Source organism: Zalophus californianus, chromosome 8 (assembly GCF_009762305.2).
Source record: "Zalophus californianus isolate mZalCal1 chromosome 8, mZalCal1.pri.v2, whole genome shotgun sequence".
Classification (NCBI taxonomy): Eukaryota; Metazoa; Chordata; class Mammalia; order Carnivora; family Otariidae; genus Zalophus; species Zalophus californianus.
Window position 1 is genome coordinate 58,761,702 of NC_045602.1, and position 20,693 is coordinate 58,782,394.

The 20,693-nt window shown below is 36.2% G+C and overlaps 1 protein-coding gene and 1 long non-coding RNA gene across 8 annotated transcripts in view; one reads left to right on the top strand and one right to left on the bottom strand.

The window, feature by feature from the left end:
- LOC113937823 (WD repeat containing planar cell polarity effector) overlaps positions 1-20,693 on the top strand; it is a 435,562-nt gene that overhangs the window by 161,365 nt on the left and 253,504 nt on the right. For all 7 annotated transcript variants that reach the window (XM_027622691.1, XM_027622688.1, XM_027622689.1 and 4 more), the window contains 2 exons: positions 15,849-16,037; positions 19,503-19,626. In XM_027622691.1, the coding sequence (XP_027478492.1) occupies positions 15,849-16,037; positions 19,503-19,626 (313 nt within the window). The remainder of the gene's footprint in view (positions 1-15,848; positions 16,038-19,502; positions 19,627-20,693) is intronic.
- Positions 1-20,693, bottom strand: part of LOC118357260 — a 44,720-nt gene that overhangs the window by 1,357 nt on the left and 22,670 nt on the right. The window lies entirely within an intron of this gene.

The following is a 20,693-nucleotide window of genomic DNA, read 5'->3' on the forward strand; positions in this document are numbered from 1 at the left end:
GAAATTGGTGAGTAAGTAAATTAAAATGTTTATGATGATGACGTTATGATTAAGAGAATAAAACCATTCTAGAAATGGAGGTTTTCTATGTTATTCCATAAATAGGTTTGCCTTTCAAACATTTCATATAGTTTCTTTTTTTTTTTTTTTCAAGTAATCTTTATGCCCAACCTGGGGCTCAGACTCACGACCCTGAGATCAAGAGTCACGTGCTCTACCAACTGAGCCAGCCAGGTGCGCTCATATAGTTTCTTTAAGAAAGCTTTGTGGGTGATTTTCTAAATGTTAAGGAACAGTAGATAGTGAAGAATTTGGAAATTGCACTAATTGCCCATTGTGATGCATGAAAAGCTTAAACTTCCACATTTGATACTTTCCAAAATAAATACATATGTGAATATTTTAAAAGTACTTACTATGCCCATTAAAAAGTTCTGTGGTGGGGTACCTGGGTGGCTCATTCAGTTAAGTGGCTGCCTTTGGCTCAGGTCATGATCCCAGAGTCCCGGAATCGAGTCCCTGCTCAATGGGCAGCCTGCTTCTCTCTCTCTACCACTTGTGCTATCTTTTGCACTCACTCTCTCTCTCTCTCAAATAAATAAAAATCTTAAAAAAAAAGTGTTATAGGAATAAAATACTTTTTCTATTAAAAAGTTATTTTAGATAATAAGTATCCATTGCTTCCCAGATTGGAATGTGTAAGACAAGTGTTTTAAAAGAAGAAAAAGCAAATGTTTGGAGAATTTGGGCAGAGAGTTGTATAACTTTTCTTGTTTCCTTTTAGATAAAAATATTGAAAAAGATATTCCAATATTATGAAAATCATGTATTAATATAGCCCATTTCAACCAGGAAACTTTTTTTTTTTTTAGATTTTAAAGATTTTATTTTTAAGTAATCTCTACACCCAACGTGGGGCTTGAACCTACAACCTGGAGATGAAGTTTCGTATGCTCTACTGACTGAGCCAGCAAGCGCCCCTCAACCAGGAAACTTTAAAACAAAATTGTATTAGTATGATTTGTCTTTTGCAGTTTTGCCTTCCCAGCTATGCCCTATAATATTCTTTAGGTAGTTTTGTATAACTTAACATTCTTGAGAGAACCTCACTTAAGTTTAAAAACTAGATTTTAATTAATGCCTATTATTACAACTTGAAAACATAGAAAAGTAAATATATTTTTAAAACCCATTGCATGATTTGTCTCTGTGATATGAAGTTAAGTTTTTAAAGACATTGAAGTATTTGTTAAATAGCTGTCAGTTTACTTTTTTTTTTGTAGTGTATCTACCTCTGAAATTGAACCCATGAAATAAATCTAATTGACAATGACTTGATTAACCTGAAAGGTATAATGGATATAACATGAGGGCTATATTCTCTCCCTGTAATAAAAATGCAGCTAAATCTATAATATTCATGTTGTCCAAGAAAAAATGTTTGGAATCTCATTCATTGTAAGATAATCCAGTTCTACTTTGCCCAGCTACATGTTTAACAGTTGTATGTCTCCATACACAACACTCATTAAAGTGGATGTTAGCTGTTTTGCATGTCTGTTAAAACACACACACACACACACACACACACACACACACACACACATACACACACTCACTCACTCTCTCTCTCTCTCTCTCTCTCTCTCTAAATTACCCAGTTACCTGTCAAACAAAAGGCTGTCTGCCCACATATACCTAGCTTTTCTTCAGCCCTCCCTTGTGGGCCTATTCACAACAGCTTTGCAAAAAGCACAGCTTTCTCTTCCTATCTCTATCACATTTGCCTTCTTACTAAAGTAAACAGGCTCTCAGTGTAGGGATTTAGAGGGCTTCCTGCTAATTGCCAGCTTGTAAACTTAATTGGACTGTCTCCCTGGGCACTGTTCCTAAATCAATTAGGCAATGAGTTGGCTGTCACCTCTTTTCCCAAGAAGGTCTCTTGGAAGAGAATTATCCAATAGAAGTCAGCATTCAAATGAAAAGGTGATAACTTCTGCAACTGACATTTATCATTTAAATTTTATTTTCAATATGACTCTTAAGTTTTATGGGATAGGGGAAATTTTACAGACTTACAGACTCTTTAAAAGATCTAAATATGGAGTTTCCCAGAATTAAAAAAATGTATTGTAAGATTAATATTTATTACAGATTATTTTTTCTAGGAAGAGTCGATTCCTTGAAACAGTAGATTCCAACTAACAGATCTTTTTTTTTTTTTTAAAGAAAACCCTGTTTAAAGAACAGATTTTTCTTAGGTTCTGCTACTAAATACATCCAAAAATTTTAATATACTTCTTGAATTAACACAGTGCTGATTCTGGGCATCCATGTGGAATTTTCATGTATAATTCAAGTTACTGCATATATAAACAGGTAGTTGCATGTGCAGTTTCTCCACTAGGGAGCATTTATGAGATTTTTTTCATAAGCTTGTTATGCAAGCCTTTGGAAAATTTGACATGCAAGGTGTAGCTTACAATTTAAGAAGCTGACATAGATCATAGTTTAAAATAGAATGCTGTCATATATAAACGTGGCAATGGGTGGTGGTGCCAATATGCTAAGATTTTTGAAGTTTGACTTTTAGAATAGGTCAGTGCAATGTTGAAGGAAAACTTTGTTCCAAGACTAGAACTTCCATTCTAAATCCTTATAATCATCACACGAATGTTTTGGGGATCAAAAGGCCATCACTACTGTTAGAAAAATTTGAAGAGCATGTCTTCCTCAGGAGGGAGCTAGAAGTATCATCCTCCCACATGGAAGCCAAGAAGTACTGTTTTATATAAAGCAAAATGTAATCAGATTTCTTTGCTTGGCAATCATTGTCCCATATTTCCACATATGTAGACTGAGATTAACTTTCAAAAGAGGAGTCCCTAATTATATTACAGAGATATTAAAGCTTTTCCATTCTCATCAGTACCTTTTTCCACTTTCACTGCTCTCTTTAAACTCACATGATCAGCTCCCTGCCCTCTCAGCAGAGTCTTACCTTTCAATTGGCACTTCATTAAGTTTATTTGCTCACCACCTACCCACCCCCCCAACCAACCACTTATCTTGAACATAAATCTTACCATGAACATAAATCTTTCCTTCTCAATTCAGTGGAAAAGGAGCCCTTCCTCTTGTCTAAGACTAGTTCCACCACTAGTTCCGGTCTCCATCCTCCTACATTCCTATGGATCCCTTTACTTTGTCATCCTCCCCACCCGCCCTGAACCTTGCTATGCCAGGAGATACAGGCCCAAGTCACCCCATAAACCATCTCTCCTTAAAATTGTTTCTCCTCTGTTACTAATCAATCAAATGTTCACCTTCTTTTCATAGACTCACTGAAATAATAGTGAACACTGACTTTCTCTGCTTCTTCCCATTCATTCCTCACAGTACTAAGTTCTGACTTGGATCTTTAGTGTTCTCCGGGAACTGCTCTTGGAAAGGTCACCAGAGACTTCCTACTTGATGCATATATTTCTTTTATGTTACTTGATGACTTTTCAGCCTTTGATGCTTGCTGACCAATTCTGTCACAGAATTCTCATCATACTGCCTTCTGTGACCTGGGATATACCTTTTCATCACTTTTTTCATGCTCTTCTGCATACTCATGAATATGCTGAGGCTCCCTAAGGTTCCATTGTTAGCTCCTCCCATTTTATACAGATTGAGAATTTATTTCTAATTTTCTTTCTCCCCAAACCTGTGTCTTTTATATTCTGCATTTTGGTGGATGGTACAATTATTCAGATGGAATCCCAAGTCAGAAATCATCCTAAAATCCTCCCTCACCCCTAAGGCCATATCCAATCAGTGACCAAGTCCCATCAGTTCTACCTTCTAAATACTATCAGAAACATCTCTTGTCAGCCTTGCTGTCATGACCTTCATCTTGACCTTCCCTGTTTTCAAGCAGTGATCAAGTAGTAGTTTTCTGTCTATAATCTTCTGCCTTCCAATCTTCTCATCCCACCCCACAATTAATCCCCTGAACTGTCACCAGAGTCATCTAACTGCAGATTTGGTTATGGATTCTCCAGCTTGAAATCCTTCAGTGGTTGATAAGCCCTTGTCTGCCTCTCAGGCTTCATCTCCCCAGCTGTTTTTGCAGGAGTGTAGCTCCCCATCCATGGCATGTGCTCTCACACTCTCTCCTTCCCATGGTGTTTTAAATAGTATTCCATCCACCTGGAGTGCTCTGACTAGAGCCTGCAAAGTTGGGAAAAGGTTAAATGTTCCAGTAATTATATCAAGCAAGAAATAATTAAAGCTAACCTCTTCCCTCTCATAGGATTTTGAAAATTACAGGCAAAATATATGTGTGCATATGTGTGTCATTCTGTCTAAAAAACAAGTAGTATGATTTTTCTCTTAGTATTTTTGTAAGAAGTGTATTTTCTTCAAGAGAGTTATTTTTTATTGTTATGTTAATCACCATATATTACATCATTAGTTTTTGGTGCAGTGTTCCATGATTCATTGTTCATAACACCCAGTGCTCCATGCAGAACGTGCCCTCCTCAATACCCATCACCAGGCTAACCCATCCCCCTACCCCCTTCCCCTCTAGAACCCTCAGTTTGTTTTTCAGAGTCCATCATCAAGAGAGTTATTTTTATCAAGCTATTGAAATATACTTTACCCAAGTGGTAATTGGGGGTAACTTACTGCTGGAAAGAAATGTCAGATAATTCATTAGATGCCTGCTCATCTTAAAATTGGATCTCATATCATTTGAAATGGACTGTTATTTGAGATAGCATTCTGCTTTCTTTCAACTGGAGTGCTGAAGGATTTTTAAATCAAGTTTATTGGGGTATAATTTACATAAAATTTACCCATTCCAAATGTACAGTTTAATGAATTTTAACCAATGTGTATATTCTCATGATTACCACCACAACCAAGATATAGGACATTTCCATCACCAAAAAATTCTCTCAACCCCCTTTGCAGCCATTCCCCATCTCCCTCAAAGCTAAAGAGCACTGACCTGCTTTCTGTCATTACTGATTAGATTTGCTTTTTCTAAATTTCATAGAAAAGGACTCATAAAGTATGTATTTTTTTAATGTCCTACTACTTTTACTCAGCATTTATCTGTGAGAATCTTCCATATTAGTGTGTATATCTGTAAATTTTCCTTTACATTACTGAGTAGTATTCCATTGTATAGATAAACCACAATATTGTTCCACATGTTGATAGACATTTGGGTTGTTTCCAGATTTAAGCTGATATCAATAAAAATGCCAGTGATTTCATGTACACATCTTTATATCAATATATATTTTAATTTCTCTTGGGAAAAACGTAGGAGTAGAATGGCTGGGCCATAGGCTAAGTGTATGTTTAACTGAAGAAGAAACTATTTTGGAGTTCTAGTTGCTGTATATCCTAACACTTAGCATTAATGGTCTTTTTAATTTAGAGCATTCTAATGGGTTTGTAATAGTGTTAATTTGCATTTCACTGATGACTATTGGAGTTGAGCATCTTTTTATGTGCTTATTTGCCACGTACCTTCTCTGATGAAGTATGTCTTCAAATCTTTTGCCCCCAAAATTTAGTTGGATTGTTTATTATTGAGTTGTAAGAATTTTTATATATTCTGAATACAAGTTCTTTGTAAGATACTAGTAGTATGAATATTTTCTTCCAGCTTGTAATTACCTTTTCATTTACTTAACAGTGTGTTTCGAGTAGCAGAAGTTTTTAATTTTAATGAAATTCAATTCTTAAATTTCTTTATGACTTGTGTTTTTCACATACTGTATGAAATGTTTGTCTAACCCTGTTTTCTTCTAGAGGTTTTATGGTTTTAGCTCTTAGAATTATGTTTATGGTCTGTTTCAAGACCTTTCTGTTTTAATTTATTGCATATGGCATGAGGCATGGATTGAAATTAATTTTTAAATATGAATATTCACTTGTCCCAGACCCAATTGTTGGAAAGACTGTCCTTTCTTCATTGAATTGCCTTGACCATATGTGTATGTTTCTATGAATAGACTCTATTCTCTTCTACTAATCTGTATGTCTGTACTTAAGTGAGTACCACACTGTCTTAATTACTGTAGTTTTACTGTAAGTCTTGAAACCAAGTACTGTTCTCCAACTTTGTTCTCTTTCAAAATTGTTTTGGCTACTCTAGATCCTTGGAATTTCTATGTAAATTTTAAAACGAACTTGTCTAAGTTCTTTGATTTCCTGGTTGACCCAAACATTCTTGAGCAGAGTGATCTTTAGCTTCCGAGTGTTTGAGTTTCTTCCAGATTTTTTCTTGTGCTTGAGTTCCAGTTTTAAAGCATTATGGTCTGAGAATATGCAGGGAATAATCTCAGTCTTTTGGTATCAGTTGAGACCTGATTTGTGACCCGTGTGTGGTCTATTCTGTAGAAAGTTCCATGTGCGCTTGTGAAGAATGAGTATTCTGTTGTTGTAGGGTGAAATGTTCTGTATATATCTATGAGGTCCATCTGGTCTAGTGTGTCATTCAAATCTCCTGTTTCTTTGTTGATTTTCTGCTTAGATGATCTGTCTACTGCTGAGAGTGGAGTATGGGAGGTCTCCTACAATTAACGTATTGTTATCAATATGACTCTTTATTTTGGTTAACAGTTAGCTTATGTAGATGGCTGCTCCCATGTTGGGGGCGTAGATACTTACAATTGTTAGATCTTCTTGTTGGATAGACTCTTTAAGAATGATATAGTGTCCTTCTGTGTCTTTAACTACAGTCTAGTTCAAAATCTAATTTGTTTGATATAAGAATTGCTACCCCAACTTTCTTTTGAGGTCCGTTGGCAGGGTAGATGGATCTCCATCCCTTCACTTTCAGTCTGGTTGTATCTTTAGGTTCAAAATGAGTCTCTTGTAGACAGCATATGGATGGGTCCTGTCTTTTTATCCACTCTGCAACCCTGTGCTGTTTTATGGGAGCATTTAGGCCATTCACATTGAGAGTGATTATTGAAAGATATGAATTTATTGTCAAATAATCTTCGACAAAGCAGGAAAAAATATGCAGTGGAAAAAAAACAGTCTCTTCAATAAATGGTGCTGAGAAAATTGGACAGCCACATGCAGAAGAATGAAACTCGGCCATTCTCTAACACCATACACAAAGATAAACTCAAAATGGATGAAAGACCTCAATGTGAGACAGGAATCCATCAAAATCCTAGAGGAGAACATAGGCAGTAACCTCTTTGACATTGGCCACAGCAACTTCTTTCAAGATACATCTCCAAAGGCTAGTGAAACAAAAGCAAAAATGAACTTTTGGGACTTCATCAAGATAAAAAGCTTCTGCACGGCAAAGGAAACAGTCAACAAAACAAAGAGGCAACCCACAGAATGGGAGAAGATACTTGCAAATGACACTACAGACAAAGCACTTATTTCCAAGATCTGTAGAGAACTTCTCAAACTCAACACCCAAAAAACAAATAATCAAGTCAAATATGGGCAGAAGACATGAACAGACACTTCTCTGAAGAAGACATACAAATGGCTAACAGACACATGAAAAAATGTTCAACATCATTAGCCATCAGGGAAATTCAAATCAAAACCACATTGCGATACCCCCTTACACCAGTTAGAATGGCAAAAATTGACAAGGCAAGAAAAAGCAAATGTTGGAGAGGTTGTGGAGAGAGGGGAACCCTCTTACACTGTTGGTGGGAATGCAAGTTGGTGCAGCCACTTTGGAAAACAGTGTGGAGGTGCCTCAAAAAATTAAATATAGAGCTACCCGACCCAGCAATTGCAGTACTGGGTATTTACCCCAAAGACACAGATGTAGTGAAAAGAAGGGCCCTGTGTACCCCAATGTTCATAGCAGCAATGTCCACAATAGCCAAACTGTGGAAAGAGCTGAGATGCCCTTCAACAGATGAATGCATAAAGAAGATGTGGTCCATATATACAATGGAATATTACTCAGCCATCAGAAAGGATGAATACCCAACTTTTACATCCACATGGATGGGACTGGAGGAGATTATGCTAAGGGAAATAAGTCGAGCAGAGAAAGTCAATTATCATATGGTTTCACTTATTTGTGGAACATAAGGAATAGCATGGAGGACATTAGGAGAAGGAAGGGAAAAATGAAGGGGAGGAAATCGGAGAGAGAGATGAACCATGAGAGACTATGGACTCTGAGAAACAAACTGAGGGTTTTAGAGGGGAGAGGGGTGGGGGGATGGGTGAGACCGGTGATGGGTATTAAGGAGGGCACATACTGCATGGAGCACTGGGTGTTATAGAAAACAATGAATCTTGGATCACTACATCAAAAACTAATGAAGTATTGTATGGCGACTAACATAACATAATAAAATAAAATAAATAATAATTAAAAAATAAAACTTGTCAGTTTCATAAAAACACTTGAGATTTTGACTGGGATTATGTTGAATCTATAGTTCAATTTGGAGTGGAATGACAGTTTAACAATATTGAGTCTCTCAGTCTATGAACACAGTATCTCTCTGATCTCTCTGTATTTATTCAGATCTTTTAAAATTTCTCAGCAGTGTTTTTTAGTTTTAAGTATAAAGTTCTTATATATATTTTGTTCATGGTTTTGGGTGCTACTGTATTTTTATACTATACACTAAAATACAGTATAATATTTTTAATTACAATTTTAATTTTTCATTGGGATTATATAGAAATAAAATTTTAAAATATTGAGCATACAAGCAGAGAAAGACAATTGTCATACGGTTTCACTCATACATGGAACATAAGGAATAGTACAGAGGACCACAGGGGAAGGGAGGGAAAAGTGAAAGGGGGGAAATCAGAGAGGGAGACAAACCATGAGAGACTATGGACTCTGGGAAACAAACTGAGGGTTTCAGAGGGGAAGGGGTTGGGGTAGCCGGGTGATGGGTATTAGAGTCCATAGTCTCTCATGGTTCGTCTCCCCCTCCGATTTACCCCCTTCATTTTATCCTTCCTACTATCTTCTTCTTCTTTTTTTTCTTTAGGACTTTCTGAGATGACTATGATGATGGCAATTAAAAACAGTTTTACATCTTATTATTTAACCTCTATGCCTTTTATTTTGGTTTTCTCCCTTATTACATTAGCTAGGATCTCTAGTACAGTATTAAATAGAAATGGCAAGAGAGGATAGTCTTGCTTTGTTTTTTTATTTTATTTTATTATGTTCTGTTAATCACCATACATTACATTATTAGTTTTTGATGTAGTGTTCCATGATTCATTGTTTGCGTATAACACCCAGTGCTCCCTTCAGTACGTGCCCTCTTTAATACCCATCACCAGGCTAACCCATCCCCCCAACACCCCTCCCGTCTAGAACCCTCAGTTTGTTTCTCAGAGTCCATAGTCTCTCATGGTTTGTCTCCTCCTCCGATTTCCCCCCCTTCATTTCTCCCTTCCTACTATCTTCTTTTTTGTTTTACCATATACTGTATTATTTGTTTCAGAGGTACAGGTCTGTGATTGAACAGTCTTACACAATTCACAGCACTCACCATAGCACATACCCTCCCCAACGTCTGTCACTCAGGCACCCCATCCCTCCCACCCCCCACCACTCCAGCAACCCTCAGTTTGTTTCCTGAGATTAAGAATTCCTCATATCAGGGCACCTGGGTGGCTCAGTCGTTAAGCGTCTGCCTTCAGCTCAGGTCATGATCCCAGGGTCCTGGGATCGAGTCCTGCATCGGGCTCCCTGCTCCTTGGGAGCCTGCTTCTCTCTCTCTCTCTCTCCCTCTGTCTCTCATGAATAAATAAATAAAATCTTTAAAAAAAAAAGAATTCCTCATATCAGTGAGATCATATGATACAAGTCTTTCTCTGATTGACTTATTTCGCTCAGTATAATACCCTCCAGTTCCATCCACGTCGTTGCAAATGGCAAGGTTTCATTCCTTTTGATGGCTGCATAATATTCCAGTGTGTGTGTGTGTGTGTGTGTGTGTGTGTGTGTGTGTGTGTGTGTGTGTGTGTGTACACACACACACACCACACCTTCTTTATCCATTCATCCTTGATGGACATCTTGGCTCTTTCCACAGTTTGGCTATTGTGGACATTGCTGCTCTAAACATCGGGGTGCACATACCCCTTCGGATTCCTACATTTGTATCTTTGGGGTAAATACCCAGTAGTGCAATTACTGGATCATACGGTAGCTCTATTTTCAACTATTTGAGGAACCTCCATGCTGTTTTCCAGAGTGGCTGCACCAGCTTGCATTCCCACCAACAGTGTAGGAGGGTTCCCCTTTTTCCGCATCCCTGCCAACATCTGTCATTTCCTGACTTGTTAATTTTAGCCGTTCTGACTGGTGTGAGGTGGTATCTCATTGAGGTTTTGATTTGGATTTCCCTGATGCTGAGCGATGTTGAGCACTTTTTCATGTGTCTGTTGGCCATTTGGATGTCTTCTTTGGAGAAATGTCTGTCATGTCTTTGCCCATTTCTTGATTGGATCATTTGTTCTTTGGGTGTTGAGTTTGATAAGTTCTTTATAGCTTTTGGATACCAGCCCTTTATCTGATATGTCATTTGCAAATATCTTCTCCCATTCTGTCAGTTGTCTTTTGGTTTTGTTGACTGTTTCTTTGGCTGTGCACAAGCTTTTTATCTTTTTGAAGTCCCAATAGTTCCATTTTTGCCCTTGCTTCCCATGCCTTTGGCGATGTTTCTAGAAGAAGTTGTTGCGGCTGAGGTCAAAGAGGTTGCTGCCTGTGTTCTCCTTTAGGATTTGGATGGACTCCTGTCTCACATTTAGGTCTTTCAACCATTTGGAGTCTATTTTTGTGTGTGGTGTAAGGAAATGGCCCAGTTTCATTCTTCTGCATGTGGCTGTCCAATTTTCCCAACACCATTTGTTGAAGAGACTGTCTTTTTTCCATTGGACATTCTTTCCTGCTTTGTCGAAGATTAGTTGACCATAGAGTTGAGGGTTCATTTCTGGGCTCTCAATTCTGTTCCATTGATCTATATGTCTGTTTTTGTGCCAATACCATACTGTCTTGATGATTACAGCTTTGTAATAGAGCTTGAAGTCTGGAATTGTGATGCCACCAGCTTTGCTTTTCTTTTTCAACATTCCTCTGGCTATTTGGGGTCTTTTGTGGTTCCATACAAATTTTAGGATTATTTGTTCCATTTCTTTGAAAAAAGTTAATGGTATTTTGATAGGGATTGCATTAAATATGTAGATTGCTCAAGGTAGCACTGACATCTTCACAATATTTGTTCTTCCAATCCATGAGCATGGAACGTTTTTCCATTTCTTTGTGTCTTCCTCAATTTCTTTCATGAGTATTTTATAGTTTTCTGAGTACAGATCCTTTGCCTCTTTGGTTAGATTTATTCCTAGGTATCTTATGGTTTGGGGTGCAATTGTAAATGGGATCGACTCCTTAATTTCTCTGTCTTCTGTCTTATTGGTGTATAGGAATGCCGCTGATTTCTGTGCATTGATATTATATCCTGCCAATTTACTGAATTCCTTTATGAGTTCTAGCAGTTTTGGAGTGGAGTCTTTTGGGTTTTCCACATAAAGTATGTTATATCATCTGCAAAGAGTGAGAGTTTGACTTCTTCTTTGCCAATCTGGATGCCTTTGATTTCTTTTTGTTGTCTGATTGCTGTGGCTAGGACTTCTAATAATATGTCGAATAGCAGTGGTGATAGTGGACATCCCTGCCGTGTTCCTGACCTTAGGGGGAAAGCTCTCAGTTTTGTGTCTGATCTTAGGTAGGAAGCATTTAGTTTTTTCACTGTAAGTTTTATGTTGTTAGGTTGAGGAAGTCCCCTTCCATTCTTAGTTGCCTGAGATCCATTATCTTGAGTGGATATTGAATTTTTTCAGATGCTTTTTTTGCATCAGTTGAAATGATTATATGTTTTTTCTCGTTATGTGGTGAATTATATTGATTAGTTTCCAGCTATTTCAGTGGCCTTGCATTTGTGGGATAAATCTCTCTTGTTCATGATATATAATCTTTTTAATATATTGCTGGACTTGCTAATATTTTGTTAAGGATTTTTGTATGTGTTTATGGGAGATATTGGTCTATAGTTTTCTTTTTCTTTTCATGTAATTTTGCTGTCATTTTTGATATCAGTGTAATGCTAACATCATGAAATGAGTTGACAAGTGCTCCCTCTTATATTTTGAGTTGTGGAGAGTTGATATTATTTCTTCTTTTGATGTTTGAGAGAATTCACCAATGCAGGCATCTGGGCATGCAGGTTGTGTGTGTGTGTGTGTGTGTGTGTGTGTGTGTGTGAGTGCGCGCGCGCGCGTGTGTGTGTGTGTGTGTGTATGCGTGTATATGTATATAAAGGTTCTTTAACTATGAATTCAAATTTAAGTAACACAGAGTCAAATTATTTATTCCTTCTTGAAAGAGCTTTGAGAGTTTTGATCTTTCAAAGAATCCGTTTCATTTAAATTATATTTATTTGTATAAAGTTATTCATATTAATCACTATTATTTTTTAATGTCTGTAGTTCTATAGTTTTTATTCTTGATTGTGGTAAGTCGTGTCTGCTCTCCTTTTTATCAGTTTAGGCAGATATTGGTCAGTTTAACCGATCATTTCAAAGAACCAGCTGTTGATTTCATTGGCTATTCTTTATTTTCTATTTCTTATTTTTATCATTTCCATCCTTCTATTTACTTTAGGTGTAATTTGCTCTTCTTTCCGTAGGTTCTTAATGTGGAAGCTTGGATTGATTTTAGATCTTTCTTCTTTTCTAATTAAAACATTTAATGCTAGAAATTTCCCTCTAAGTACTGCTATAGGTACATCTGACAAATTTCAACGTTATATTTTTATTTTTATTCATTTCAAAATATTTTTAAATTTACTCTATGATTTCTTCTCTATTTTTATTTATCTTTTTAGTAATCTCTACCCCCAACATGGGGCTGGAACTCACAACCCTGAGATCAAGAGTTGTATGCTCTACTGACTAAGCCAGCCAGGTGCCCCTGTGATTTCTTCTTTAAATCATACTTTGTTTACTTGTTTGTTTACAATTTTATTTATCCGAGAGAGAGACAGAACACAAGTAGGATGAGGGACAGAGGGGGCGGGAAAGGGACAAGCAGACTTCCTGCTGAGCAGGGAGCCCAATGTGGGGCTCCATTGCCGGACCCTGAGATCATGACCTGAAACCTGAGCCAAAGTCAGATTCTTAACCGACTGAGCCACCCAGGCACCCCTAACTCATAATTTTTTTTAAAAGAATGTTGATTAATTTCTAAATGTTGGGAGATTTTCCAGACATCTTTCTGTATTGATACCTAATTTAATTCTGTTGTGGTCAGAGAACCTACTCTGTATGTTTTCAAAGCAAGTAAATTTATTGAGGCTTGTTTTATCACCCTCAATATGTCCCATCTTGGCTGATAGTCTATGTACATGTAAAAAGAATGTGTATTTTGCTGTTGTTGGGTGAAATATTTTATAAATGTCAGGTCAGATTCATTGATAGTGTTTTTGAAGTATTTTCTATTTTTGCTGATTTTGTTTACCTGTTCTCTCAATTAGTGAGAGAGAAATGCTGAAATCTCCAATTATAATTGTGGTTTTGACTTTTTCTTCTTTTAGTTCTATCTCTTTGCTTTATTATTTCAGAACTCTGTTACTAGGTACATTTAAGATTGTTATGATTTTTCATGACTTTTCAACTATTATAAAGGTATGGAATTTTAGTTTATTTTTATTTCAGCATTTTTAAAAGTCTTGCTGTCATCTTTTGGCTTGCATGATTTCAGAAGCAAACTTTGCAATTTTTCGTATCTTTGTATGTGTGTCCTTTTCTTTGGAACAATTATTTATAAATACAAATATTTATTATAAATGTAAATAAATAAATATAAATAAAATATATTATAAATCAATATAAATAAAATATATTATAACTATATATAAAATAAATACAAATAAAGAACAATTTGATTTTTCCTTCTCTTGCTAGAAGTATTGCTTAGGGTATAGATGGAGTCAACAGATTTCAGATATTTTTGGTTTCTTGTAAAGTTCCTACACATTAGTATCTACTGCCAAGGAACCACCCTGATTTATGAGGTCTTCCAGTGCTTGACTGCAGGCTCATGAAGGCTTTTGGATAGTACCAACACAAAAAGAATAGTGAGGTTTTATTGCTTAGTATAGTCAGGGCAATTCCCCAGATTCCCTTTCAAGTTGAATTCTGTCAGATACAGCACAAATTCTCATTTTGATGTGACTTGAAGTTAATATGAAGAATTTTGGCATCTTTGTTATGAACTAATACTTTTTAAAATCCTAAAACCTATAACTATTCCAGTTAAATGATGATGATGATAGCAATAAAAAGAATTGCAGTAATATTTTATATACTTTACAGCTTACAAATCATTTCACATACATTTTCTCTTTTAGCTTTATGATTATTTGTATTGAGAAGTTTTTAAAGACTCACTTTAATCAGTAAACATTGGCTGAAGAAAAAAGATTTTATAGCCAGCCATTTTTGAAAGATTAGGAAAAAAATAACTGCTCAAAAGCCCTAATACTGTCATTCAATTACACAGAAATTCTTAGTTTCAAATGAGATCAAGCATATATAAAAAATGATAAAATAAAATTAGAACAAAATGACCCACTTTTTTTTGTAGTCTTGTTCCTCTAAGATTAGAAGTAGATTTTCTTGGGGCACCTGGGTGGCTCAGTTGGTTAAGCGACTGCCTTCAGCTCAGGTCATGTTCCCAGGGTCCTGGGATCAAGCCCCACGTTGGGCTCCCCGCTCAGCAGGGAACCTGCTTCTCCCTCTCCCTCTGTCTCTCCCCCTGCTTGTGCTCTTGTCTCTGTCTCTGATAAATAAATAAAATCTTTAAAAAAATAGATTTTCTTTCATTTTAAGAAGGATAAACAAATGTGTTTATATTATACCAAGAATATTTCAAAGTAAATATTAGTTGTGAAGGGCATCAGTAGCAGGATTAATACTGATCACTTCTTACTTCAATAGAAAAGAATAGTCTTGGGGCACCTCGGTGGCTCAGTCGTTAAGCGTCTGCCTTCGGCTCAGGTCATGATCCCAGGGTCCTGGGATCGAGCCCCGCATCGGGCTCCCTGCTCCGTGGGAAGCCTGCTTCCCTCTCTCCCTCTCTCCCTGCTTTTGTTCCCTCTCTCGCTGTCTCTCTCTCTCTGTCAAATAAATAAATAAAATCTTTAAAAACAAAACAAAAAGAATAGTCTTTAAATGCCAATATAAGATAAATTGGTATGTAGTATCTATGAAATAATTGTCGATTGAGAGTACCCATTAATAAAACAGACTTAAAATTATTTATATAGTCATATTTGTCATGGATATTTGTATTTACTCACACCCATACCAAAGTACGTGGGGCTGACAACTAAAAACAACTTAGAACTGATGAAGCTGGTCAACAAGAATTGTGTTCATATCAAAAACCTGTCTTTAAATCTATAAAACAGAGGCCCAACAACTGATGAGAAAAATAGAGTTAGCTATTGTGGTCTACCTAAACATTCTTCTCATGTTTATGCATTTTTAGTGTAAGCAGTTTGATTATGTGGAGTATAAATTAATTAATGCTGAATGATAGGCATGAGATAGATGGAGTTGGTTGGTAGCTGGTATTCACAATGAAGATTTAACCACAGAATCACTACTGGCCTTGCCAATCCCACATTTTTAGCACTTATGCAAGAAATGATTACTGTTTTTTTCCTTTATGGAGGTATTAACTCTGTTTTTGTTAGTCTATTTTTTATTTTTAAAACAATCACTTGGTTTTACTTTTTTTGTGACAGGTATCTTCACACGAGGACAGCTGGGCCTGACAGACATCATTTTCCAGTACATTCACTGTGATGAGATCTATGAGGCAATAAACATCCTGAGCAGTATGAACTGGGACACTCTGGGTCACCAATGCTTTATCAGCATGAGTGCCATTGTAAACCATCTTCTTAGACAAAAACTCACTCCAGAGAGAGAAGGTCAGCATGAAATATAGTTCATAAATGGATTTTGTATATATATGAAGTACATTTTATTGAGTCAATTATCTTTTGAGTATTTTTTGAGTTATGTTATTGGAGATTGAAAGACTAAAATGTTAGTGCCCTATTAAAACTGACAAGATCAGATATGAGATAATTATATGGTACTTTTTAGTATTTGTGAATATAAAGAGTAAAATTTTTGTATGTATCTATGTTGGAACTCACAATGCAGTCATTGTACATTTCAGTCTAAGTTCATGTGTGGAATATGCTCAAATTTCAAACTTTAATCAAGAATTTCATGGACTCTTGGGGTGTCTGGGTGGCTCAGTTGATTAACTGTCTGACTCTTGATCTCAGCTCAGGTCATGATCTCAGGGTGGTGAGATGGAGCCTGGCGTTGGGCTCCACACTGAGCGCGGAGTCTGCTTGTCCCTCTGTCTCCCCCTCTACTCCTCCCCCTGCACATGCACACACACTCTCTCTCAAATACATAAATAAATAAATCTTAAAAAAAAAAAAAAGAATTACATGTATTCTCTAGGGTCTGGTATACAAAGGGCCCCAAACAAAAGTCCTTATTCTTCCTTCACTTTAGACATAAATATTTTCCTCTCCCACCCCAAGTCTTTTGTCCAGAGAATAGTCCTAACCACTGATTTTGTGTGTCTGTGTCTGTGTCTGTGTGTGTGTATGAGAGAGCGAGAGAGATCGAGAATGGTACCTCAGCCAGCTGCTCTTTGTTGTCATTCTCACCGGTGGTTCTGATGGTACCTCAGCCAGCTGCTCTTTGTTGTCATTCTCACCAGTGGTTCTGATAGCCCTCTGCCGGCTCGATTTCTCCACTTTCCCTCAGCAAGTAGTTCTGTCCACAGGATCTCAGATAAGACACTGTTTTGTCTCTCTCTCTCTTTTTTAAGTAAGCTCTACACCCAACATGGGACTTGAACTCATGACCCTGTGATCAAGAGTTGCATGCTCTACCAACTGGAGCCAGCCAGGCACCCCTCAGGATACTGTTTTAAAAGGGGGGGGGGGATAATGTGCCACATACAATAATGAAATTCATTTTTAGATTTGTTAATTATCCAGTATATGTTATTTTTCTTATAAGTTATTTACTTAATGTAAAATGCACCTAAATGTTCTTGCACTTGTATCTTTATTTCAAATCTTTGCAAGAATCATTGACGTTAATGATAAGTCCTAGCCAATGAGAAACTGTCCCTAGGTAATTTACAAGATAGAGAAAACAGGAGATATGTCAAAAGGTCTTTGCTGAAGAGCTTTTTTTCCTCCTATTTTCTTCGAAAGTTTATAGATTTTCTTATTCCATTTTATTACATTTCCAAAGTAAACACAGTGTTTAGATAAAATTCTATACATAACCTTCGTTGTAGTCATTTCAGAGGGCATGTTCCCTCAGGAAGTTCACATCATGGGACTTGTACCAACTCACAGGAGGCCCGCAATAAATATTTATTTAATGTTAATTGAATGTGCTTTTCGGAGGTAGTCCAATCCATCTATGGAGGGTCCAGTATTTCTACAGTGAGAAAATGCCTAGCATAGACAGTGCTTGGCCTACTGTAGGTACTCAAAGAATATTAGTTAAAAATAAAAAGAAGAGTATAACTCCACAATGTTAGTATTACTGTAATATGTCTGCCTACAGAGTTATCTCAAGTACTTATTTCTTATATTGGTACACTCTCAAGCTTAGGTACATAGTAGGAAAAAAAAAGGCAGAGTCCATAAAGAAAGCCTGTTATGGTATACACAATCTATACAAGAGATCCTAATTTACAGTTGGAGAATCATAGAGAGGATAAAATATTGACTGTCACTCAGGACACTGAGAAATTGCTAGCACCTTGGTGAATTTGTTTGTAAGAAAGATTATTAGGGAATTCACAAGTGGGCATTAGCAGATTCTTGCTTTAATAAAAGATATTTTCAAGGAACCATTTTGGGAAGATAGGGAAATAAAAAGCTTGTATGATACCACTGTATTAAAACACTTGCATGATACTGGGTTATCAGAATATGTACATTTTAAGTAGGTATATGTGTTATTCCCCAAGTAACTATAAAATACAGTTGTAAAACGTTCAGAATTCTTCTCTTTTGGGATTTATTCTATCCGAATCTAACAAATTTGATGTGGTAATTTGTTTTCCTTTTATTAGTGGAACTCAGTGAGCTCTTTTATTTGTGGCTGTGTTGTGGTTATCTTTGAGATCTTCATTTCTGCCTTAAACATCAAGCTGGGCTATCTAATGAATCTGTAACTGTGCTGGGAGTTATGAGTATTTCATGTAGGCTCAAACATTTCAGAAGTACATGCTGTCTAGAAAACAAGCAATGGCAAGAGGATCTGGCTTGTTTTCACAATAGTGTTGCTGTATTCAATTTTAATCTAAATTGACTGCTGCTTTGAAAGAAAATACCCCTAAAGTTCATCTTACTTTACTCTCTAGATTTGAGATTAGAAAAAAAGAAATTACTAACAACTTAGCCAAGTCCATAGCAATTACTCTGATGAGGTATTTAATACTTTCAAACCTAAATATGCCTAAAACTAAAGAGTTTTGCTAAATAAGGAATTGTTTATTCAATCCAGCGCTGGTAGCATAAAAATCAATGGAGTCTTACTGTGAACTGTAGTGTTCTCATACAACTCTCACCATTACTGTAATTATATAACTTCTAGGTATTTCTGGGAGAAAACACAACCCCAAAGGCATGGCATGGTAAAATCATGAAGCAGGCAAAATGTGCCTTTTTCTCCCAATCTCTAGCCTTCTGGTTTATCAAAACTTGCTCTCCAATCCTTTTTTCCTAGGAAGGTGTCAGTTGACCAAGAGGGGATTAGCATGTCATCCCTCCCAGGGGTATTAGCTTTCACACTTGGACAAAACCAACAATCTTGTTTTTTAGGATGAGATTTAGGGAAGGCATGGGGACTTTCACTGTTTCTTTAAAATTGTCTTAGAAAGGTATTATTACTCCAACAGGGCTATTTTCATTTGTATTATTTCGAAAACACTTCTAATACTTATTTCAATTCCCAATGTAAAAGTTTGTTTTCTCCTTTCAGTTAAAGGGTAAATGTTGAGCACACTGTGAGTTGATTTTACTGGAAATACTAGTTCAAACTGTGTTACTTTGATGAGTCACTGTTTTAATTATCCATTTGTGGTGAGAGGTTGGTTCATTATGGATTTCTTCAGTTTTGACAGCTTTTTGTTGCTCAGAGTCATTGTCAGCTTTGCCTCAAGTGAAAGTTTATACACAGGTTTGTTTTTGTACCAGCTGTCATATTTTAATTTCATCTTTCCTGCAACAAGCTCACATTTCATCCAAGTTTGCAAAACCTGACTGACTGCAAACATGAGTATTCTGTTGTAATTGAAGGAGTTTCACTTGTTTTAGTGCTGCTATGTTTGAATTCCACAGCACAGCTTGAGGCAAGCCTTGGAACCTTTTATGCTCCAACAAGACCACTCCTGGATACAACTATATTGGAATATAGAGACGAAATCAGCAAATATGCAAGAAGATTCTTCCATCACTTGCTCAGGTGAACAATATCTTGGAATTGATGAGTGTCAGACTAATTACCTATTTAATGAGTCATTTTCTTTAATTAGAATATTTCATAATATGGCTGTTTTCTAATAGTCCATTTCCTAAGGAAAAGAAAAACAAATCTTCTCTTGATATTCTTTATTTAATTTGTTTTTGTTTTCCTTTTAAGGAATATATTTGAATATTGTTTAGGGCTTTTACATCATCAGTACATTTGACTATAACTTCCCCTTTAATATGAAAGCAAACAATACTATGTAAAGTCAATTTTTGGGGGGTAAAGTCAGTTTTAAAGTATTAATTGTGCTCTTAGCACTAGAGAAATGTTTTAGTTTTAATTGAAGCTAAAAATATGAATGTGCTATAAAGCTCTGAGACAGTCATTGGTTTGCTTTACTTTCAGAATTACTGTAGAAGGATTTGTCGATTGTCCTTTCATACAATGTGGCAAGTTCCTAATTGCACTGTGCCTCATTTTCTCTGCTTTAAATGGGTATAATACATTTCTTTAATCTTAGGGATTGTATGAAAAATTGGATAATAATGTCAAGAAATCACTCTGAGTAAAAGACTATAGAAGTTGAAGGGCAAGTACATATAGCATATTCCATATACATAAAGTTCAAAAAATGGATGGATGGATGGAAGGAAGGAAGGTGAATGGATGGAATTAGATAGATGATGGCTAGATAGTTTAGGGATACATATAAATGTGCCAATGCTATAAATAAAAGCAAGGAAGTGATTAGCACAAAATTTAGGATAGTGTAGGATGGGTTAAGAGAAATATAATAGGAATAGGCACATGGGAGCTTCCAAGGTATTAGTAATGTTCCATTTTTTAAGATGAGAGGGAATTATACCAAGGTCCATTAAAATTATTATTCTTTTAGTTGAATATACATGTTGTATACTTTTATATATGATGTGTTTTATAACAAGAAGTAATAGAATTACCAACTTCATGTACCAAAAGGAAGTATTAGGTCGAGTTGAATGTAGAGTTTTGATTTCATTTATAACCTGATATAGTTCTTTTTAACTCTTTCAAGCAATTTC